Below are 18,402 nucleotides of genomic sequence, written 5' to 3' on the forward strand. Positions count from 1 at the left end.
AGGTTCAATGCAAATGGCTTGTTCTTCTCCAGAGCAAAGCCAGGCATCTGAGACTGTGAAGGAAATTGAATGCTTCTCCATTTTCCTACCTCCCCAACAGAATGGGGAGGAATTATTTCCAGAGGATGAGCTGAAACCCCCCATCAAAACTCAGTCCAAAACAAGACAAGTTGCTATGAAATACTGAAATGGGACCTTGGCATGGGAGAGTCTACACAGCACAGTCTGTGCTGAATCCCTGGCACCCTGCATTGGTGCTCTCCTGAACCTTTGTGGGAGGCACTAGAGTGAGACCACTAGAGTGTGGGGAAAAAAATGTCTCCCATGCAAACACATTGGAGTATTCCAGGGAGATTTGTCAGATCCTTTGTGGGTTAGGCAGCCATGCTGGAATCATGATCAGTTGTAAAAAGACTGAACCTTTCTCATGAGACTTCCAGGCTGCAATTCCTAAGCAGTCTTATCCCAAAACTGCCTGCTTTGAAGTCAAGAGAAACAACTGCAGAACATCCTATGTCAGGCCTGTCACACTCTGCAGTGTCACTGCTGCTTAGCACTGCTGTGCTGTGAGGGAAGACACCTCCACAGCCAATTTGCTGCCTCCTTTGAAAGGACCAGGTTTCTGGTTAAGCACAAAGATGCTGATGGCTGCCCATCTGGGTAGGAGCAGAAAATGAGACCCACTGGTGAGCTCCAGCAACACAAGGACAGAAAATCAGAGTCTGACAAAATGCCAATCCTATGAAGAGTAAGAGACTTTTAATGGGGGAAATGCTTTATTAAGGCCCACTGTATTATTGTAACATACCATATTGCTCTGATGCTCCAGGTCTCTGGGAGAGAGTTGATCTATCATAATGTCAGTGCTGGATCATGAACCTGGCCCTCAGGATGCAAGGCTGGCTACTGCTTCTTCTCTCCCTTTACTTTTTCTCTCTCAATGTCCATGGCAGCTGCTTGTGCCTGCAGATAATCCCAGTATTCCTGCTCCTCCATTTCCAGAAGTACCTCCTGCCTAAAAAGGAGTGTAGGGGGAAGGGCAGTTTAAACAAAAACAGTCCCTGACATTCCCCCAGTGCTCAGACAGCACCCCCAAGGGCCCCTGGGGCTCACTACCAATTAAGCAGTTCTACTTCATGTGTCCAAAAAACCTCAGTGATTCCCTCACGCCAATCAATACTCAAGTTCACTGTTCCTGACAGCAGGACCTCTGGATTTCTATTGTCTCTACATCTCTGTAGATACAAGTCTCACTGCAGTTGTATTTGCACTACTCTGGATTCAGCTCTCAGTTCCCAGGGAGCAAGATACCCCTGGAGGTGATGACTCCCCAGTTTTCTGGTATAAAGCAGACAAGGGTCTCTTCTCCAGCGTTTTGAGAAGGAGGGACAGAACTGCTGGCTGGTAGCATAGGATGGAACTTTTCTGCACTTAACTGGCCAGACAACTCCACAGGACTCACCCTGAAGACAAGGAATTAGGGAAGGCTACCAGGTAATATGTACTATAAGGTCACACCTGCACCCATCTGTTTCGTTTCAAACTGGAGAATTAAAGCATAGTGAAAAGATACAAAACACTGACACGTATCTAGCTCCAGGTTTCCAACAGAATTCCAGGCAAAGGATCCCAAAAAGAGATGTCACAGTGCCATCTAATGACGGTATCCACCCAATGCACCGTCCACGAAGCTGCCGGGGACCTTCTCAAAGCAAGAAACCTCCGATACAAACCTACTTAGACAGCACATGAACCCGGCAATGCGGGGATCGAGAGAGGTACAAAGAGATCCCAGCTCTGCCTGGCTGTGGGGTCTAAAGCAGGGTGTAAAGATGTGAGGATCATACTCCCTGACAAGCCTGCACAAACTGTGTTGCACAAATACACACTAGAACTTGCATCCTGACTTACAGCTGAAGCTGTTCTGGGGAGGACAGAAGGGAGAGGAGGAAGGGTTCTGGGTGGCTGTCAGGAATCCAGCTGCCTGAACACCAACCTTACTCAGACATGGATCTGTCACAGCACACAGAACAACCCAGAAGCTCCAGGGTGAGACCTTGCATGAACTCAGCAACACCACAGCTCACAATAATGCAGCTGCACTTACCTTTCAGGCAGAAAGCGAAACCTATCACGTAAGAAAATGTTACATCTCTCAATCCACTGCAGTTCCTGCAAGGGTTTGAGAGGCAAATCTGGTTTCTTTGGGAAAGCCTCCTTCAGTGGGTAGGAGTTGAAATCAAAAAGGAAGATGGTGCTGTGAGTGGCTTTGTCTTGGACCAAATCATCTTCCTGCTGGTGCTCATCCCCTAGACAGAGACAAGAACAGTGAGCTACTGCATCAGGAATCATCCAACAAGAACTATCAAGGATCAGTGCACAGCTGAATGCACCCAGTGATGGTGTACCCATGACCACCCCAAGGTGTCACCCACCTCGGAGCAGCAAACAGCAGTTCACATTATCCACAGTGAACACTGGCTGCCAGCAGGGCTCTACAGCATGAGAAGGTGGAGTGCAGAAGCAGTAAACAGCCTGTGATGTGTCAGTGTTCATCAGGGACACTGTGCCATCCCAGGAAAAGATCAGGACCTGAAGCAGCAAAATTGACACGTAGATGTAAAAGGAGTAAAAAACATTTTGTGTAAAGGAAATGAGATGACATCCAAGACTTCACATCCTCAGCTATGATGCTGTTTTCTTTGCCTGCCCCATAGTCACAGAGTGACAGAGATGAAGGGGAGTGGGGGTGTTCTGTGACCAGTGGCTGTAATTCTGCCAAGTCTTCACGATTCAGGGAAACGAGGACTTGGAAGGAGAGCTGACTCATATCTTGTAGGTTGATGATGAAGACGAAGAACAGCCCTTGCAGGGAACTTGGATTGAAAATGCTGAACGTTGGGATTGGAAAAGGGCAACAGAGCACATTAGAAATTAGCCAGACCCAACCTTCTGCATGGCAGCCCTGGTGAGTGGCTTTTTGTCCTTTCTTCCCCATGCCTCCAAAGTTTCTGAAGCCACTTGTAAGGTCTGGATGGACTTGTGTTTGTAACTTCCTCCCCAAGATTCCCTCTCTTATTTGACCCTGATGCCTGAGGCTTCATGGCTGAACCCTCCCACCTTCCAGATGGACCTGTCCATGTGCACCTCAGTGGCCAGTTAGAGGGCACAAGTGCAAGGGGATACTGAGTAAGATCATGGAAGAGAAATCCTTTGAGCATTACCAGCTACACACAGACCTGTAACTGGTGCAGGAAGTCTTCACATCAAAAATATTTGGAGGCTGGGAAAGGGTGTAAGGCAAGAACTGTATCTGATTGCCCTGCTCATTGTCTTCTAGGCACCCAGTTACTGTCCTTGCTGGAAACCAGATCCCAGCAAAGCTGGACATGTGTTCCCACCCAGCTGTTATGAGAACTGGCAGTAAAACTCACAGCACTGGGGAAGGCCAGGACAGGCATCACTGCACTGACAGTAAGATTTGGATTTTCAGGCCTGTAAAAGAGACACAGGTTTATGCTGCTGTTGCACATGCTGAGAGGCTGTGATAATGACAGTGGCAATTTGTGGTACACTGGCTGGCAAAAAGTCCCAGCCAGGCCCCTTCCTTATAGAGACAAAGCCTGTCTCCTCCTGGGCAGGAACCCCCAAGACCCATCCCCGTGCAAACCTGCCTAAGAACTACATTGGAGATACAAATCCCTGCCTGCCATGGAGGCATGAATCCAGAGTCTTCAGAGCAGCAGCTTCCCTCCTCCTCAAACCAAGGGGATAAGTGAACACAAAAAATGATAAAAAGATGGCAAGATATGTTTATTCTCACTTCTAGGGGCATGGTATTCTCTCAAGGGCAGGAGAGGGAAGAAAAAATTCCCCTGGGTACCCAGCAGAGACACAAATAGTTCAGCATCAGCCTTGGAACTGTGCTAGAAGTATTTGTTCTGGTGCACTGAAGAATGCAGAAACAACACCCCTAATTCTGGCAAACCACTGAATTTTAGTACTAGCAAAACCACACTTGCTGCTGACAGCAGCATGGCAGAGCCATTTGGGTAAAAACAGTAGGAAGTTCTCCACAGAAATCTGGGGTTCCCTGTTAGACTAGAACACTATAATAACCATGGCTTTTTTGGCTGGAGTCTACCTCACCTGTCTGCCAGGAGTGTTATGCTGGACTTCCCAGCCCTGGGTGCTTTCACCAAATAGAAAGAGCTGTCTGTACACAGCACTAGAAGCTGTATGATGGGACAGACAGGATCTGCACCACAAGAGACAGGATCTGTACCACATGTCTCCTCACTGGCAGCTGCAGAATCACACAGAAAGTGGATACTACGGATAAAACGTTCCTCTGGAATGGCAGTCACAGAGAACGGGTATCCTGAGGAAGGAAGAAAAAATAAACTGGTAAGTTAACCAAGCAAAGCTTAGTTTGGAGTGTGGTCCACTCAGAGGGAGAACAAGCAGATGGCAGAGGAAGAAGATTCTTCTGCCAGGAGAGTCCCCTCATCATGACAGGATGACACTAGCACTGATGGCAGTCTGAACTGTGATGCTACAACAGCCTCAAAAATGACCTTAGAGTGCAGTGGAAAAGAAGTGACTGTCACTGTCTCACAGCCTCAGGGCGAGACTGATCAGTCCTTGCTGCAGCAGTTCCAGCCCCTGCATTGCCCTGGATGGGGATAGTTCTGTAAGGGCCAGGGCAGTCATGCTGTGCTGGCAACTTCTGGCCAAGCATCCAACAGACAACTGAATCCAAACCATTTTCAGACTTCCTTGAAAACTCACCACCAGCCCTTGGTTCACACTAAGTCTGAGCCTCAAACTCATAGGCAAAGGTGCAATTTACCCACAGTGATCCCAATACACAGTCCCAAAGGGCAAGCTCACCTAGGTGTTTATCCCAAATAGTTATTGTTCCATCTTCACCTGCCAGTGCCAGATACCTGGAGCAGGAACTAACAGCTGAGCATGCAATTGGAGCTGCACATGGCCACACAACATCGGGTTTCAGATCAGAATCTAAAACAGAATGGCATGAAGAGAGACAACTGTAAGAAGGTGCAGAACATTCTCTCACATAGTAATAGCATCCATTTTCCCTATTAAACATGCACCATTCTGCAGCCTCTTGTCAGAGTGGCTTCACTAAAAACACCACCAGTCTGTGGAACACAGAGCCCCACACTCCAAATGCCAGCCTAATCCACAAGATATGAGTCAGCTGTCCTCCCAGTTCCTCATTTCCCTGAATCATAAAGACCTGGCAGAATGACAACCCCTGGCCACAGAACACTCCTACTCCCACAGAATGCTCTGATAGAGAAAGCAAAACTTTCTTACCTGCTTTCTCCTGGGGTGAAGGGTTAAGTAAGTACAAGCAGAAATTGTGGTTTCCATCCCAATGCACACCGATGCCAACTGGAATATCTGGTACAGAGAAGGGGATGACAAAAAGAGAAGAAGACTGAGGACAAAGAAAGGAACAATCTGGAACATCAAAACACCATTAGAAAGATCTCATTAGAGCTTTCATGGTACTCCTGATAGAAATTCTGCTTGCACAGAAATTAAACCAGAACAACCTCTCCCTTTGTTTTTTTGGTTTTTTAAATCTTGACTATATTCCTCCTTTTTTGTTTTTTGGAGGGTTGTTTTGATCTGGGGTTTTTTTCAGGGGGGAGGTTGTGGAGTTTTTTTAAATATGAAGATAAAGGAGTTTTTATTCCATGCCAGTAACTGACTTTTAAGTCTTAGGACTGACAGTTTTGCCCAGGTTTATGTCCTTGGAACAGGAACTTAGAGAGTGGATGCAAGCCAGACCCACTGAGCTCTCTCTGGAGCTCAATGTCATGCAACAACTGTGCTTCACAGATTAAGAGCTTTTTGTCCATTTGGATTACCTGGCTGTACTTTCATTTCTGGTCCCTCCAGGATCTGGCTCGGAAGGAGGAAATGAAAGATAGCATATCTGAAAAAAAGGAAGAAATATATGTAAAAGAAAGGCTTTGATAAGTAGGCAGCACTATGACAAGACCTGGAATGGCTCCAGCCCCCTGCCCTGAAGCCTTGGGATGAAAGTAGCAAAGCTAAGACAGAGGCTTCCATCTACACAGCTCAGTGCCCTGTGTGGATGACTCATGGACTGAATCCTGCTTGGTGCTCCCCCTCACCTGGGGATCTCCTCCTCGATCACACCCTCAGCCTCCAGATACTCCTGGTAAGTGCTACGGAAGATTGCTTCCTGCAGCTCCCACTGGGAATCCTTGATTAGGTGGTTGTACCCCAAGCCAAGCATGCTGCCATCATCCACTTCCTTCAAGGCATCCAAAGGGCCTTTAAAACTAGTGCCTGGATTGGGAACACAAAGGGAAAAGGCACAGCTCTGGAGAAGGACTAACCATGAAGCAAACACCATGGAGGCATTTAGGGGTGGCATGGTCTCGAAGCAGAAAACACTTTATCTTGTCTGGGATTCTCCGCATCACTAGTCCATCTTCCAGTATTTGAATGCAGGGATTAGGGCAAGACTTCTGAGGATCCCACTCATGTTGCCTTTCTCTGGCATTTTCCCAGCAGAAAGTCTGTCCCCTCCTCATCCTTGGCGTTTTTCTGTAAATCCAAGACTCAGAGTGATGACCTAGAGGTGCTGCTAGATCTAGGAAGCAGCCTCCTCCCTCTCCAATGACACTGAAGCCAAGGGTGCATGACACCCACTCTGAGACACTCTAAAGCATTTTGTGGTGGCAAAAGTGACATGTGAGATGGCCTGGGAGGAAGCAACTCCCACTACAGGATTACATGTAACTAGAAAGGCAGGTCAGGAAAAGACCAGGGATCATGTTACTGAAACTTTCTGACCTGTTCTGTATTTGTAGGAGCCAAGATTCCTTTGCCACCTGAAACAGGCTGCAGGCTGCACACACAGAATCAGTACTGACCTGTAATGGGTTTGGGTGGCCTCACTGTCAGCAGCAGCACTGGGGGATCCAGCTTTACATCAGCTTGGATTGCAGACACAGGACGCTCCTGGAACAGAAAAGTGCTCACCTGAGAGCTGTGTTGAGTGCTGCATTGATGAGTTTTCACCTGTTCATGGGAATCAAATGCTTCCTAAAGAATTTAGGAAAAACTCCTTTGTGTATGTAAAGGTTGGCTGGCACTGTCTGGGAGATGCTGAGTTTGGGCTCATTCTTCAGGCCAAAACACAGAAGCTTGAGGGTGTCACTACTTTCTCAACTACATTACAATGACGTCTTGCCCAGGCTACTGTCTTTGTGCCATCTCTCAGTTATTCCTGTTGCAGCACAGGCCTCACAACAATGAGTCACAGCAATGCTCAGAAAATAAAGGGGGAAAAAAAGCAGGACTAAAGGTTGAAGAATGTCTCCTGAAAGCAAGAACCAGATTTTACTTCTCAGGAGCTCCAGACTGGAGGGTATATGCTTGGCTGGGAACAGCAAAAAATTAACGGTAACAGTAACAGGGGGCCAACACCAGTGTGTGCCCAACACCATCACCCCACACACATTGACATTGGGTTAACAGAAAAGCTCTGGCTTTATAGTTTTTGGCTTTGCTAAGTTAAGCAGGGTGTTTGCCCTGAGGACAAGGCTGAGAAGCAGTTCTCTCTTAAGTGTCCAGGAAAATCTTGGCTGAAGGAAGAGGAAAGTGTTAGGAGGCTGCTGTTACAGAGGGTTAGTTCAAGGTGCTGGGCAGGAGGTGTGTGTGTGCTGAGAGGTGAAATCCAGCAGGGTGAAAGTGATAAAGGGGAGGGTTAAGCACTGATCTAGCATTTAAAATTCCCCATGACAGCTCAGGACAGTCACTGAGGCCAGTGACCATCTCTGCAGAACTGTGTCCATGCAGCTCCTTGGTTTTCTGCCAAAACTGAGCTGACAGTGGTTAGTGCACACAGGGAGAGACTCTGCCCTGCTCAGGTGGGTGAGGCTGTGACCCCACCAGGCTCCTTTAGTATGTCATCTAAAACACAAATGCTGGTTCAGGGCCTCCCAAACAGAGGCATCCCGCCTGATTCCCACTCCTCTTCACCTTCCCCCAGTAACATAAGGGAGAAGCGCTGTGGGAATACCCTTACACAGGGCTCCTTCGGATGGAGCAATACTGCTGAGAAATGAGCTGCCAGTTTCTGCCAGTTTCAGGGAGGGGCAGCAGGAACATTAACTCTGGGACCAGGGGAATCTCTTTGGAAAGCCTGTCTTGGGAGAGTAAACATCTCCCAATAGCACAAAGGCCTTATGAAATGTGGGATGGGCAGCTTCAGCAGATGTAGAGACACACACACAAACCATCCCCTTGGGCCAACAGGAGTGTTTAGGTTGTGTCTTGCTGTCACTGTCTGCAGCAGCAAGGCTTGGGGGAAGACCTGTGGGCAAAAAGGTGTAAGAAAAAATAACAGAGGGAGATGGAATTGTTTTGCACCTCAGATGAGTTGTTTGACTTCTCACTACAAGCCAGCTCTTCTGCAGCTCCTTCATTCTTTTCCATCTCTGTCAGCCAGGAATCCTTAGGCAACTGGTAGATCTCCAGCCAAGCTTTTGTGCTGTCTGCATTGGGAAATCATGTTAAGCAATTGGTAATGAGGAGGAAAGGTCTGTCAGGCAAGCAGCCTCTGTTATCTTTTATATCCTTATAAAAAGATTTGTATATTTTTTTAAATATAAAATCTCTGTGAACTCCATGCAGCCCACCTCTCCTCTCACTTAAGGCCTGACATGCTTGATTGGGACTGACATCTCAGCCTCCAGCTCAGCCCCTCGAGGTCCCACATCCACCAAAGAAATTCCATGAAGCTACTCAGTCAAAAACCTGACTTATGGCCTCTGAGTAGTAGAGTAGAAAGTGAGATATGGTCTCACATTAGTTCTCTGCTACATGTCTCGTTCTCAGCATGTGTCCAGGCAGATTCCACCAAACATAGGTCCAGAAAACCTGCCTGTCATGGATTCAGCAGCCATGAAACAGAAAAATGTTGTAACAAGGAGTTTCTTGTAGTGGTTTTAGAGATTCTCCATGCTCTCTGGCCTGTATCTGCAGAGAAAACTCCTCAGGTCTACATCTTTCCAGTGTAAAAGTGAGCCATAGCAAACCAGAGGAAGAACTGAGTTTGGTACTTCTGGAGAAAGGGAAAGCTGCTTTCACCAAGCCTCCTGGGAGCTGGGCACTGCACTGACCAGTTCCAGACAGCTCCCTTTTGGGATCAGTCCAGATCCACACCAAGTGTTTTGAAAGGGACAGGGAGTGGCAGGGGCTGTTCTTTAAGCTGGGGGAGGAACTGGGAGGATTAAAACAGGACCCCTGGGTACCCAGACCACTTGCAGCATTCTATAAACATTGCCACTGCCCCTCTGTTAGAACACAAGAGTGTCCAAACACAGCATGTTCCTGCACTTGCCTTGCAGCAGGATTCCTGCATAATCACCTCCTCGGGACAGCACCACCTCCACACAAGCGCTTCGCTGGCTGATGTCCTTCTGCCAAGGAAATACAGGCTGGCATCAAAGGCAGATCACTGATTCAGAGAGCTCCACGGGCTTACACAGTTCTCAACAGGATGAAGGCCAGGCAGATTGTTGGAAGAGCAAAAGTAAATATTGGGCAGCAGTCTTGGAGCACGACTGCCTATGAATAAATTTCTGAGGGCAATTGATACTCCTCATGATTGATTAGTTCCCAGCCTGTGCACAGTGTCTATGGAATTAGCTCAGTACTTACCACTTCATTCAGGATTTTAATGAGCAGGAAGCTTTCCTTGTAAAAGCAGAAGAGCCGGGCAAGCCCTGAAATAGAAATACAGAAGTAGCTGAAAGAGGGAGAGAAAAGTGAATTAATGTTAGTCAGGCTCTTGGGAGATAACTGTTACAACATGTGAAGGAGAGTGAACAAGATTATATTACTTCCTGGGCCCAAGGAATAATATCCCACTGTTTCTAGCACTAAACTTTTGCTGGCTTCCTTGTGCCAGCATCAGTGAACATTTGATTGTGCAGAGAGATGGATAAGTCAGTCAGGAAATTATCTCCACCAGAACTGATTGATAACTTTCAGATGAACCAGCAAACTACTACAGGTGCAGGAACAGGTCACTGGCAGGAGGTCATATCGAGCAATAGTTCCTTCTGCCCAGCCCAAGGTGTTCCTAAACTTTACTGTGCTTCACCCTCAGCTCTGCACTTGCCTCTGCTGTGCCAGAAGGGCCACCAAACCCACACCCTCTGCTAATCACAAGGCCCTAATTGTTAGCTGTCCAACAATCAATTTGTTAGCTGTCCAACGCCCTCTCTGCAGGGCTTTCTAGGAAACTTCTCAGCCACCCTAATGTTCCTCCTGATCTAGCAGTGCTCCTCCTGATCTAGCAGTGTTCTGTAGCAGTTCAGCTCCAGAGCACAGGAGCAGGAATCCCCAGTTGGGCAAGGAAATCCACATCACACTAACCCATTTCATCCACAGCAAGCAGGGCATGGCACTTGTTCCCCAGATCCGAGGCATGGATGGCACAGATCTCTGTGTTGGCTGCATCCCAAGCACAGACATCCTTGAAGTCACACATTTTGAAGGCAGCCAGACCCACGGACAGACCAACAAAGATGTATTTTCCAGACACTGCAAGGCAATTGGCTCTTTCAGTTACCTGCCAAAAAAAGAGAAGAGATGAGTGTACCCAACTGCCTTCTCACAGCAGGGTACATCAGCCATATTAATGATACGTTCCTGGCCTTTTCACCAGAAAATGCTGATTTCTTCTACAGGGGAAACATTTTGACACATTCTTTCTCCATAAGAGCAGGGAAGGGTCTCTTGTCTCTCTCACAGAGATTGGTCTGTGTTAGCAATGAGAAAGTTTCCTCCCATCTTTCCCCTTCCCACAAACAGAAGGGACTTTAAAGGCCAAGAACTCAGGAGCATTCAGCCCTTCCATTGCAGTGCAGAGCTGTGATGAGATGTGGAACTCCTGCAGGCAATCACAGAAGAGCAGCAGACAGCAGAGTGTCCTCCTGGACACCCCCACATAATAATGGGGAAGGCACCATTGTCATTCTGCTCACGGTGCTCCCATTGGAGTATTCACCACAACACAGAGCTGAGCTTGCCCACTTGTGTGCTACTGACAAATTACCTTCTCCCCAGCAAACATGGGTGGAGCCAGCCTGGGAAGCAGAAGGTGAATTTAGTGTTTAATACCTGCTTCTCTCTTTTCAGAAGAGGTGTGATAGTTGAGTGGGAAGCAAAACCTGTCAGACAAGCTTAGAAACTGCAGGCTTTTTAAACAACTAGTGAGATGGTGGAGCATTCTGAAGAAGGTCATGAACAGAAGAATGTCAAAATCTGCTATGGTGGCTAATGCTATCTCTGCTGGAAGAGGCTCTGTACCTGGAATTCAGCTGTAGGAAAGCATTTTTTGGGCTGGACCTTCAGTTTTTGTGCTTCTCGGAGCATCTCCCTTCTTTCAATGGTCTCCATAGCACTGTCAAAAACCTGCATCACCAGTTTGTTGATCATCCTGAAGGGCTGCGGCAGCACATCACGCTTTCGATCAGGATCCAGCAGGAAGAAATCTTCCTCGTCTTCCTTTGCCCAGTCCTTTTCAGATGGTGGGGGAATCCCCAGGGAATGTGTCCGGGTATTCAGCTCCATCGTTCTCCCCTTCCAGATGCAAAACGCACCACGATGCAAGGAATCAGCCTGGATGCAGAAGAATGAAGAGCACTTTAATAGTTTCTTTCATGAGGTAATGGGGGAAAAGATGATTAATGATGTCTAAGGGGGGATTCCTTTCAGTGCCGATAACCAGAGGAACCCTGTTCTGTACAGCTCATATCTCCTTTTATCGCCTCTTTCCCGGGGGTTTTGTCCTGCCCTGGGGATCTCAGCCACAGGGATCTGCAGGCTGCCCACAGGTAAAGAGAGCCCAAAAACTTTGTCACAAGCTTGTGTAAGAATTATGACAAAGCATTCAAAAATATTAGCTTCTTCATTAAGGGGCTTATTTGGCCTGGGTAAAATCCCAACGATTAACTTTAGGAGCGGGTGTTCCCACTGGAAGTTTTATACTTCATTTCCAAGACACCGGGTGGTTTCAAACTTCACCTGTGCGGCGGGGCCGGGGGCACCCCACCGCCGCCACCCCTCACAGCGGCCCGACCTCGGAGCGGGGCCGGGGGCCGAGGGGCCGGGCCGGGCTCCAGGGGCCGGGCCGTGGTCCAGGGGCCAGGCCAGGCTCCTCTGGCTTTCCCGGGACGATCCGCCGCAGGTCAGCCGGTGGCTCCCGGGCGGGGGAAGCCTTTAGGGGTGACACCGCCGCTGCTCCGTTGTTGACGGTTGCCGTGGTAACGGGCACCCTTGGTGCTGCGGTCCGGCCGGGAACGCGGAGCACAGCGGAGAGTTCCGCAGCGGGGCGGGGCCCGAGCGCAGCGGGGCGGAGCGGCCGCAGAGCTCCCGCGGTGCCGCCGAGCCATGGAGGGCTTCGTGGACTTCACCAACCGCTCCCAGGGCCGCGATCAGATCTTCCGGTGAGTGTGGGGGCAGGCGTTCTCCCCGGGAGCCCCCAGCACCGACCCAGGGTCCGTCAGGGCCCCGCGCCCATGCCCGTCCCGCCGGGCCCCGGCCCCGGCCCCGCGCCCAGCCCGGCCCGGCCGCGGGCCTCGGGCACCTCCCGCTCCTGGGCCGGCTGGAGGATGGGCCGGACTCGCTTCCCTGCTGCCTTGCCACAGCACGAGGAGCTAAACTCGTAAACTAAACTAAAACACAAGGAGTTTCACCTCAGCATGAGGAAAAACTTCTTTACGTTGCAGGTGGCAGAGCGCTGGGAGAGGTGCCCAGGGAGGTCCTGGAGTCTCCTTCTCTGGAGACATTCCACACCCACCTGGACACTTTCCTTGTGTCACCCGCTCCAGGTGATCCTGCCTTGACAGTGGGGTTGCACTGCATGGTCTCCTGCCAACCCTGACAATTCTGATTCTGTGAAATAAACCTGTCCTGCTGCTGCCATCCTGTGATTGTCTGTGTCTCACCCTTGTCCCCCTCTCCTCGTTTTTTCCCTTCCAGAGCCACTCAGTACACATGCATGTTGCTTAGCTATTTCATAGAGAATAAAGCCGATAAAAAGAAGCTGGTAATGAAACTCAAGCAGTTGGAATCTAGCATGAGCTCTGGCCGGAAAAGTAAGTACCCAGTGTCTAGAGGGATAAGACCTTCACTTGCTCCTGGCCTTGTGTTTCCTGTAGTTAACCCACCTTGACCCACAAAACCTCTTTTAGTATATTTCAAAACTGTCAATAGACTTTATCCTTGCCATGGCTTGCCAGGCTAGGTAGAGCCAAATAGACTTTTTTTACTCCCTCAGCCTCCTCTCCAGTTAGACAGTCGGAATTACCACTGGAAGGATGAGAGGAATAAGTTAACAGTCAGCTGTTCCTGTGGACGCCAAACTGTCACCTCTGTTCAAGGACAGACCAGGGTTACGAGGCAAGGCTGGCTCAGTGTGTGCTCATTAGTCCTTACAGCTGATGGGTTGAGACAACCCAGTGTTAAAAGGTTATCGTCCCTTGAAGGAAGGATCATCCTTCAATATAGCTTTTATATCGTACTTAACATGTTAATTTTCTTTAGCATTTATTTCTTTAGCATTTACCCTACTAAATCACACACCCTTCCATGCTTGTCGCACAGCCTGGCCATTTGCATCACCCCATTCTGTGTCACGGTTGCATTCACGATGGTTACGCTGTTACTATGTGTGTATCACTTGTTTTCAGCTTGATGTTCCACCCACTTGTCAATTGCTCAATCCTGGAACAACTGCAACATACTAGACAAATATTCTAGTCTGTCCTATTGCCATGGATTTGTTTATTATTCCATTAGCCTCAGAATATAGTAATTTCTAGTGGAGGGGCCAATTAATAATAATAATAATAATAGCCATAATTCTCGTGCTTCTGCTAAACAAATCACTATTAGACATCAGGCCTAAATTCAGAGCTCTTGTAGTTCTACTAGGCTTGGGTGCTGTCAACATCTGTCACTGTGATAAGGTGTCAGGGTGTAAAAAGTGTTTTGAATAATATTGTATTAACATTCAGGGGCCAAAACCCAAACAGTGCAGTGGGTGAAATCAGGTTTGCCGTATAGTTTGAAATGGACTACACTGTTCCACACAGTTTGCAGGAAGGGAATGTCCCTCTGACAGATCCATTGTTGAGGTACGGCTTTGGTCGCTGTGCTCAGCTGGTGAATCACCGGCTTTCACAAGACTTTTCATAGGAAACTTGTATCTCATGGTTGCAATAGGATTAATGCAGTAACATCTTCTGTGCACACAGTGATGTAAAGTCCAGTGCAATGTACGGCTGAAATTGGAGGCTCTGTTTGTGTTCTTTATTTGCTGGCACTGACTCCTGCAGGGCCGAGGGTGATGCTGGTACAGAGGCCCCCACGTGCAAAAACAGAGTGGCAAAAGAGGCTGCAAGTCCTGGCTATTGACAAAACATGTATGTAGGTCCTGGGCTGGTGATGTTTACACAGAACTGAGATGTTTACACCCCTCTTCTCGCCAATTCTAGGAAGTGTTTAAGCGCACAAATGCCCAAAGCCTTCCCAAGTTTTGTAAAAGTTCATGCAGACAGCGGCAAGCCGAGTTCAGCATGAGGCCAGGCCTTGCTAACCTTTGTGGGCTTTCTTGCAGTGTTCAGACTGGGCAACACGGTGCACGCCTTGGTGGCAGCCAAGAGAACTTCAGCACTGCCAGAGGTGGTTCCCTGCCTGTGCCTGACGGGCTCCCACCTGAGCCGGGCCCTGTACTTCCTGTGCGACACCGTGCTCTGGCTGAGGAGTGTTGGGCTGCAGCCACACATCGACAGGCCCAAGTGGCACACCTGGGCCACCAAGTGCTACTACTGCTCACTCCTGATGAACCTGGCCAGGGACTGGTATGAGATCTCCTGGAGGCTGGAAGAAGCCGCGCTGGAAGAAAAGACAAAGGAGAAATTCTTCTCGCAGAAAGACGGCAAGGAGCCGAACGGTGTGAAATGTGATGGTTTGCACAGTTTTCTCCACCAGCTGTTTCAGGTACTGAAAAGGAATCCTCCTTTGCTGCTGGACTTGGTGAAGAACCTCTGTGATCTCTCAGGCCCTTTGGATACGCTGGGAATCTACAAGACCAGCCGAGGAGTGATTGGTTTCTGCGGCCTCCTCTCCTCCCTGGTGGGGATCCTCACATTAGCAAGCCCACATCTGAAGCTGAAACAGTGACATAAAAGGAGCTGCATAGTTTGAGGCTGCAGCTTTGATCCTCTCTGATAGATTTTTATCTTCATATGGCACTTTCGAATGAACATATCTTAAAATTACCTCAAGGTTAATTTTGTCCTCTGAATAAGAGTATTCTGCCCTTTTTCCTTCCCTGTGCCTTTGCAGATTAATTTGGTGCCATGACACACTCCCTGATGGAGTGGAGAGAGGAAAAGGCTGAGTAATATTTCACAAACAGAAAGACGACTTGGAACTTGGCTGCTAGATAAGAAAATATTTCTTTATTTTAATACAGGGTTGTGAAATAGCTGCATAAGTAACTGTAATAGGTATATGACTCATGACTACACTAATCATGTTTACACTGGAAAGTTTCAATTCACTAATCCAAGGTCCCTACAGTCAGATTGTTTAGAGTGGGCTTAATCAGATTAGGAGCTGCACTTAGAACTGCCTGAAGTCAGGGGTGAGTTCTGATGGGTTTGGGTTGATGGATCCTGTGCCCTGCTGCAGGCACTGAGTGCGCTGTGATGGTACCTGGAAATGGTCTCTGTGGTGTGTGCACTGCTGATGCAGGAGTGCCAATTCCTGTCCCAAGAAATCTGCACTTTCTTTGTTTCCTTTGATACTATGAGCCAAGGACTGTTGGCCAGTGACTCTGACTGCTCCAGCAGGCCACAGCTGAGGGCTTTGGTGCAGGACAGCACATTAACTCCCAAATCCCTGTAATTGCAAGCACAACTATATTCCATTAATGATATTGTGATAAGGAGCTTGTTTTTCTCTTTTAATTTTACATGAAAAATTCCAGTATAATAAGGAGTTTGGAACATGCAGTTAAGGGAGAAGCCTGGCTTGGAGCTCGTTGAGTCAGAAAAACTGCAAGGACTTGTTTCTAGTTGTGCAGGCTCCAGGAGGGAAGAGAATGGAGTTGGTCATGATAGCATCAGAATCCCGTGTGAGAAGAAAGCTTTTTACTGGATTTGGGCATTCATGGTTTAGACTTTCCTATCTGGTGCTCCCTACCCTCCCTGCTCATGACCACGTGATTTGTTGTGCGTTTCCCTCGCTGGCTGAATGGGTTCAACCATTTGAAAATGCCTCATGTTTGCCCTGCAAATGTGTTATTGTTAATCACTGACCTCACTGGCAGTGATGGCTGGCAGTGTAACTGGGTTAAAAGAGAAATGCTGTGTCCAGCTGTCTGGCATGGCACGCAGTTTTTGCTGCTCCTGACTTCGCAGTTTGACACCATCTGAGACAAAATTGCACATTATATAGGAGATAAATTTAACTTTTTTCTTTGTCAGAGTTAGGCCTGTGTGTTCTGCTGCTTCCTGGTGTAAGAAATCCTTGTTAAATCTGTCAAGAAGATGTGAACAGACTACTCTAGCCTGGACCAAGGTGCTCTCTTATTATTTCTGATGCTATCTAAAACCAGAAAATTACAAGGTGTGAGTCTCCTTTATTAAAAGGCAAAGGATGTGGAATTAAGTAGGAAGGTGAGGCAGTGCTCCAGTTTACCTGAAGTTGTGGTTGGGCTTGGAATTACTTCCAGTGATAGCGTGCCAGTGAAGTGTTTGAAAAGAAAGAGGTTGCTGGGCAGGTTAATTAGGTGTGTTTAAAGACCAGATGTGGCCTTCAGCAGCTTTTCTTTTTAATATGGAAATGAGTAGCACTAAAACTAGAGCATACTGACAGTTCAGGCCAAAACGGAGCATTGTGTGTGGGATATATATTATAGGCTATATTCTAGGCTTCCTCTCCTTTATGACCATGGGGTTTCTTTCTCCATTTGTTTTTCATCTCCTGGCAATGTGGAATCCATCCCTACCTTCATCAGAGTTGATCATTATCCCAATATGTAGCAACCCCTGGAAGAAAGGAAGCAGAGTCTTGATCATCTGACAGTGGAGGTTTGACCAGTTTCTGTCTACAGAATTCCATCTTATTGATAAAACTGTGTTTTCAGTCCCACTCAGAAGAGCTCTCGGATGCAAAATACTTCACAAAATAGTTTCACTGGTTTGCCAACTGCCTTCTCTTTCTCTCTTACACTTTTCAGAGAAAGCCATTGATACCGAGGTGCTGAGTCCAATCTCCACCTCTCTGTGCCCTGCAGGCAAACACTGTGCAAAGCCCTGAGCCAGGCTTTTATGTTCCTCCCATAGGGCCTGGTGTGGATTAGCATGTACAGCCTTATTGAGGGAAATGGGGGGTGAGTTTTCAGCCTTTGTCAGCCCTACCAGTCCCATTCTCCATGATGTAGGCTGGAACACACAGGAGTACCTCTGTTTACTGCATGTTAAGCACTAATATTTGCCTTCTGCTCCCCAGCTGGAGGCTGGTGATTTAAGCTACCTTAACATAATGAAGCCATAGGATTGTGATCATATGGAGAAAATCCTTTAAGTGCCTTTTTTTGTATCTGTTTCTAATACAACAGTTGGAATAAGAACAAGATGTTTGAACATAAGCAATAAACTGTGATGAGTGTGACACTGTGTATTACTTGGAATGTGGTGTAAAGAGATGCCAAAGGGAGGGAGGATTCCTCACATCTCTGAATTTTATGAAGGGTGACACTCTGAAATAAGAGACATTGCCTGTAGTTGGGTTCTAGAGCTTTCCTTTTGCAGTAGCCAATTGGGAGCTAGATTCATCCAGCTAATTTAGAATCATAATTTCAGCTGCAAAAACCTTATGAAATACATGAGTATCAGGCAAAACTGCATCCTGAATGCCCTGAAACAAGGTGGTGTTTTGGGAATTGCCATCAGCTGCCTTTGGGTACCAGCAGTGAGGGCTGGGGCCTTATGGCCAGTGTAGGTGGGTGAAAGGGACAGGACCACCTGCATTTCAGTATCTTATAAACAGCTTTTCATTTGGATGGTCATAGTTTAATGACAAATGCCAGCTCAGGGAGGGAACAAAGGGTAACATCTGGGGCAGAGGTGGCAAGGGATGGAGCCAAGATAACCATTAAACTGAGCTCACTGTTAGCTCCTACCCCCTGCAGTGAGAGTCTTGCAAACTTGGAAGCTCCAAAATGTCAGCTCCTGAACAATGTATAAAGCATGGCATTCAGGAATGCTTTAGCAAGAGTTTCCTTCTGGATTAGTGGCCTCA

The 18,402-nt window shown here is 47.8% G+C and overlaps 2 protein-coding genes across 2 annotated transcripts; one reads left to right on the forward strand and one right to left on the reverse strand.

The window, feature by feature from the left end:
- Positions 1-885: 885 nt before the first annotated feature.
- On the reverse strand, positions 886-11,658 carry WDR93 (WD repeat domain 93; the record flags this gene model as incomplete). The annotated part of the gene is made up of 15 exons (XM_083870583.1): positions 886-1,015; positions 2,108-2,309; positions 2,436-2,592; positions 3,435-3,495; positions 4,150-4,381; positions 4,894-5,025; positions 5,347-5,433; positions 5,907-5,974; positions 6,177-6,354; positions 6,945-7,032; positions 8,446-8,566; positions 9,415-9,497; positions 9,739-9,803; positions 10,459-10,654; positions 11,395-11,658. 15 exons carry the CDS (start codon positions 11,656-11,658, stop codon positions 904-906), a joined length of 2,046 nt encoding a protein of 681 aa, XP_083726709.1. The 3' UTR covers positions 886-903.
- A 770-nt stretch (positions 11,659-12,428) lies between these two features.
- PEX11A (peroxisomal biogenesis factor 11 alpha) lies at positions 12,429-17,772 on the forward strand. The gene is made up of 3 exons (XM_083870584.1): positions 12,429-12,533; positions 13,069-13,184; positions 14,708-17,772. Exons 1-3 carry the CDS (start codon positions 12,478-12,480, stop codon positions 15,271-15,273), a joined length of 738 nt encoding a protein of 245 aa, XP_083726710.1. The 5' UTR covers positions 12,429-12,477; the 3' UTR covers positions 15,274-17,772.
- The last annotated feature ends 630 nt before the right edge of the window (positions 17,773-18,402 follow it).

This window comes from Zosterops lateralis (genome assembly GCF_965231275.1).
Source record: "Zosterops lateralis genome assembly, chromosome: 13".
Classification (NCBI taxonomy): Eukaryota; Metazoa; Chordata; class Aves; order Passeriformes; family Zosteropidae; genus Zosterops; species Zosterops lateralis.

Coding starts and splice junctions, on each gene's coding strand:
- PEX11A (XM_083870584.1), top strand. CDS start 12,478: ATGGAGGGCTTCGTGGACTTCACCAACCGCTCCCAGGGCCGCGATCAG. Junction 12,534..13,068: donor GGCCGCGATCAGATCTTCCG/GTGAGTGTGGGG, acceptor TTTCCCTTCCAG/AGCCACTCAGTACACATGCA. Junction 13,185..14,707: donor CATGAGCTCTGGCCGGAAAA/GTAAGTACCCAG, acceptor GCTTTCTTGCAG/TGTTCAGACTGGGCAACACG.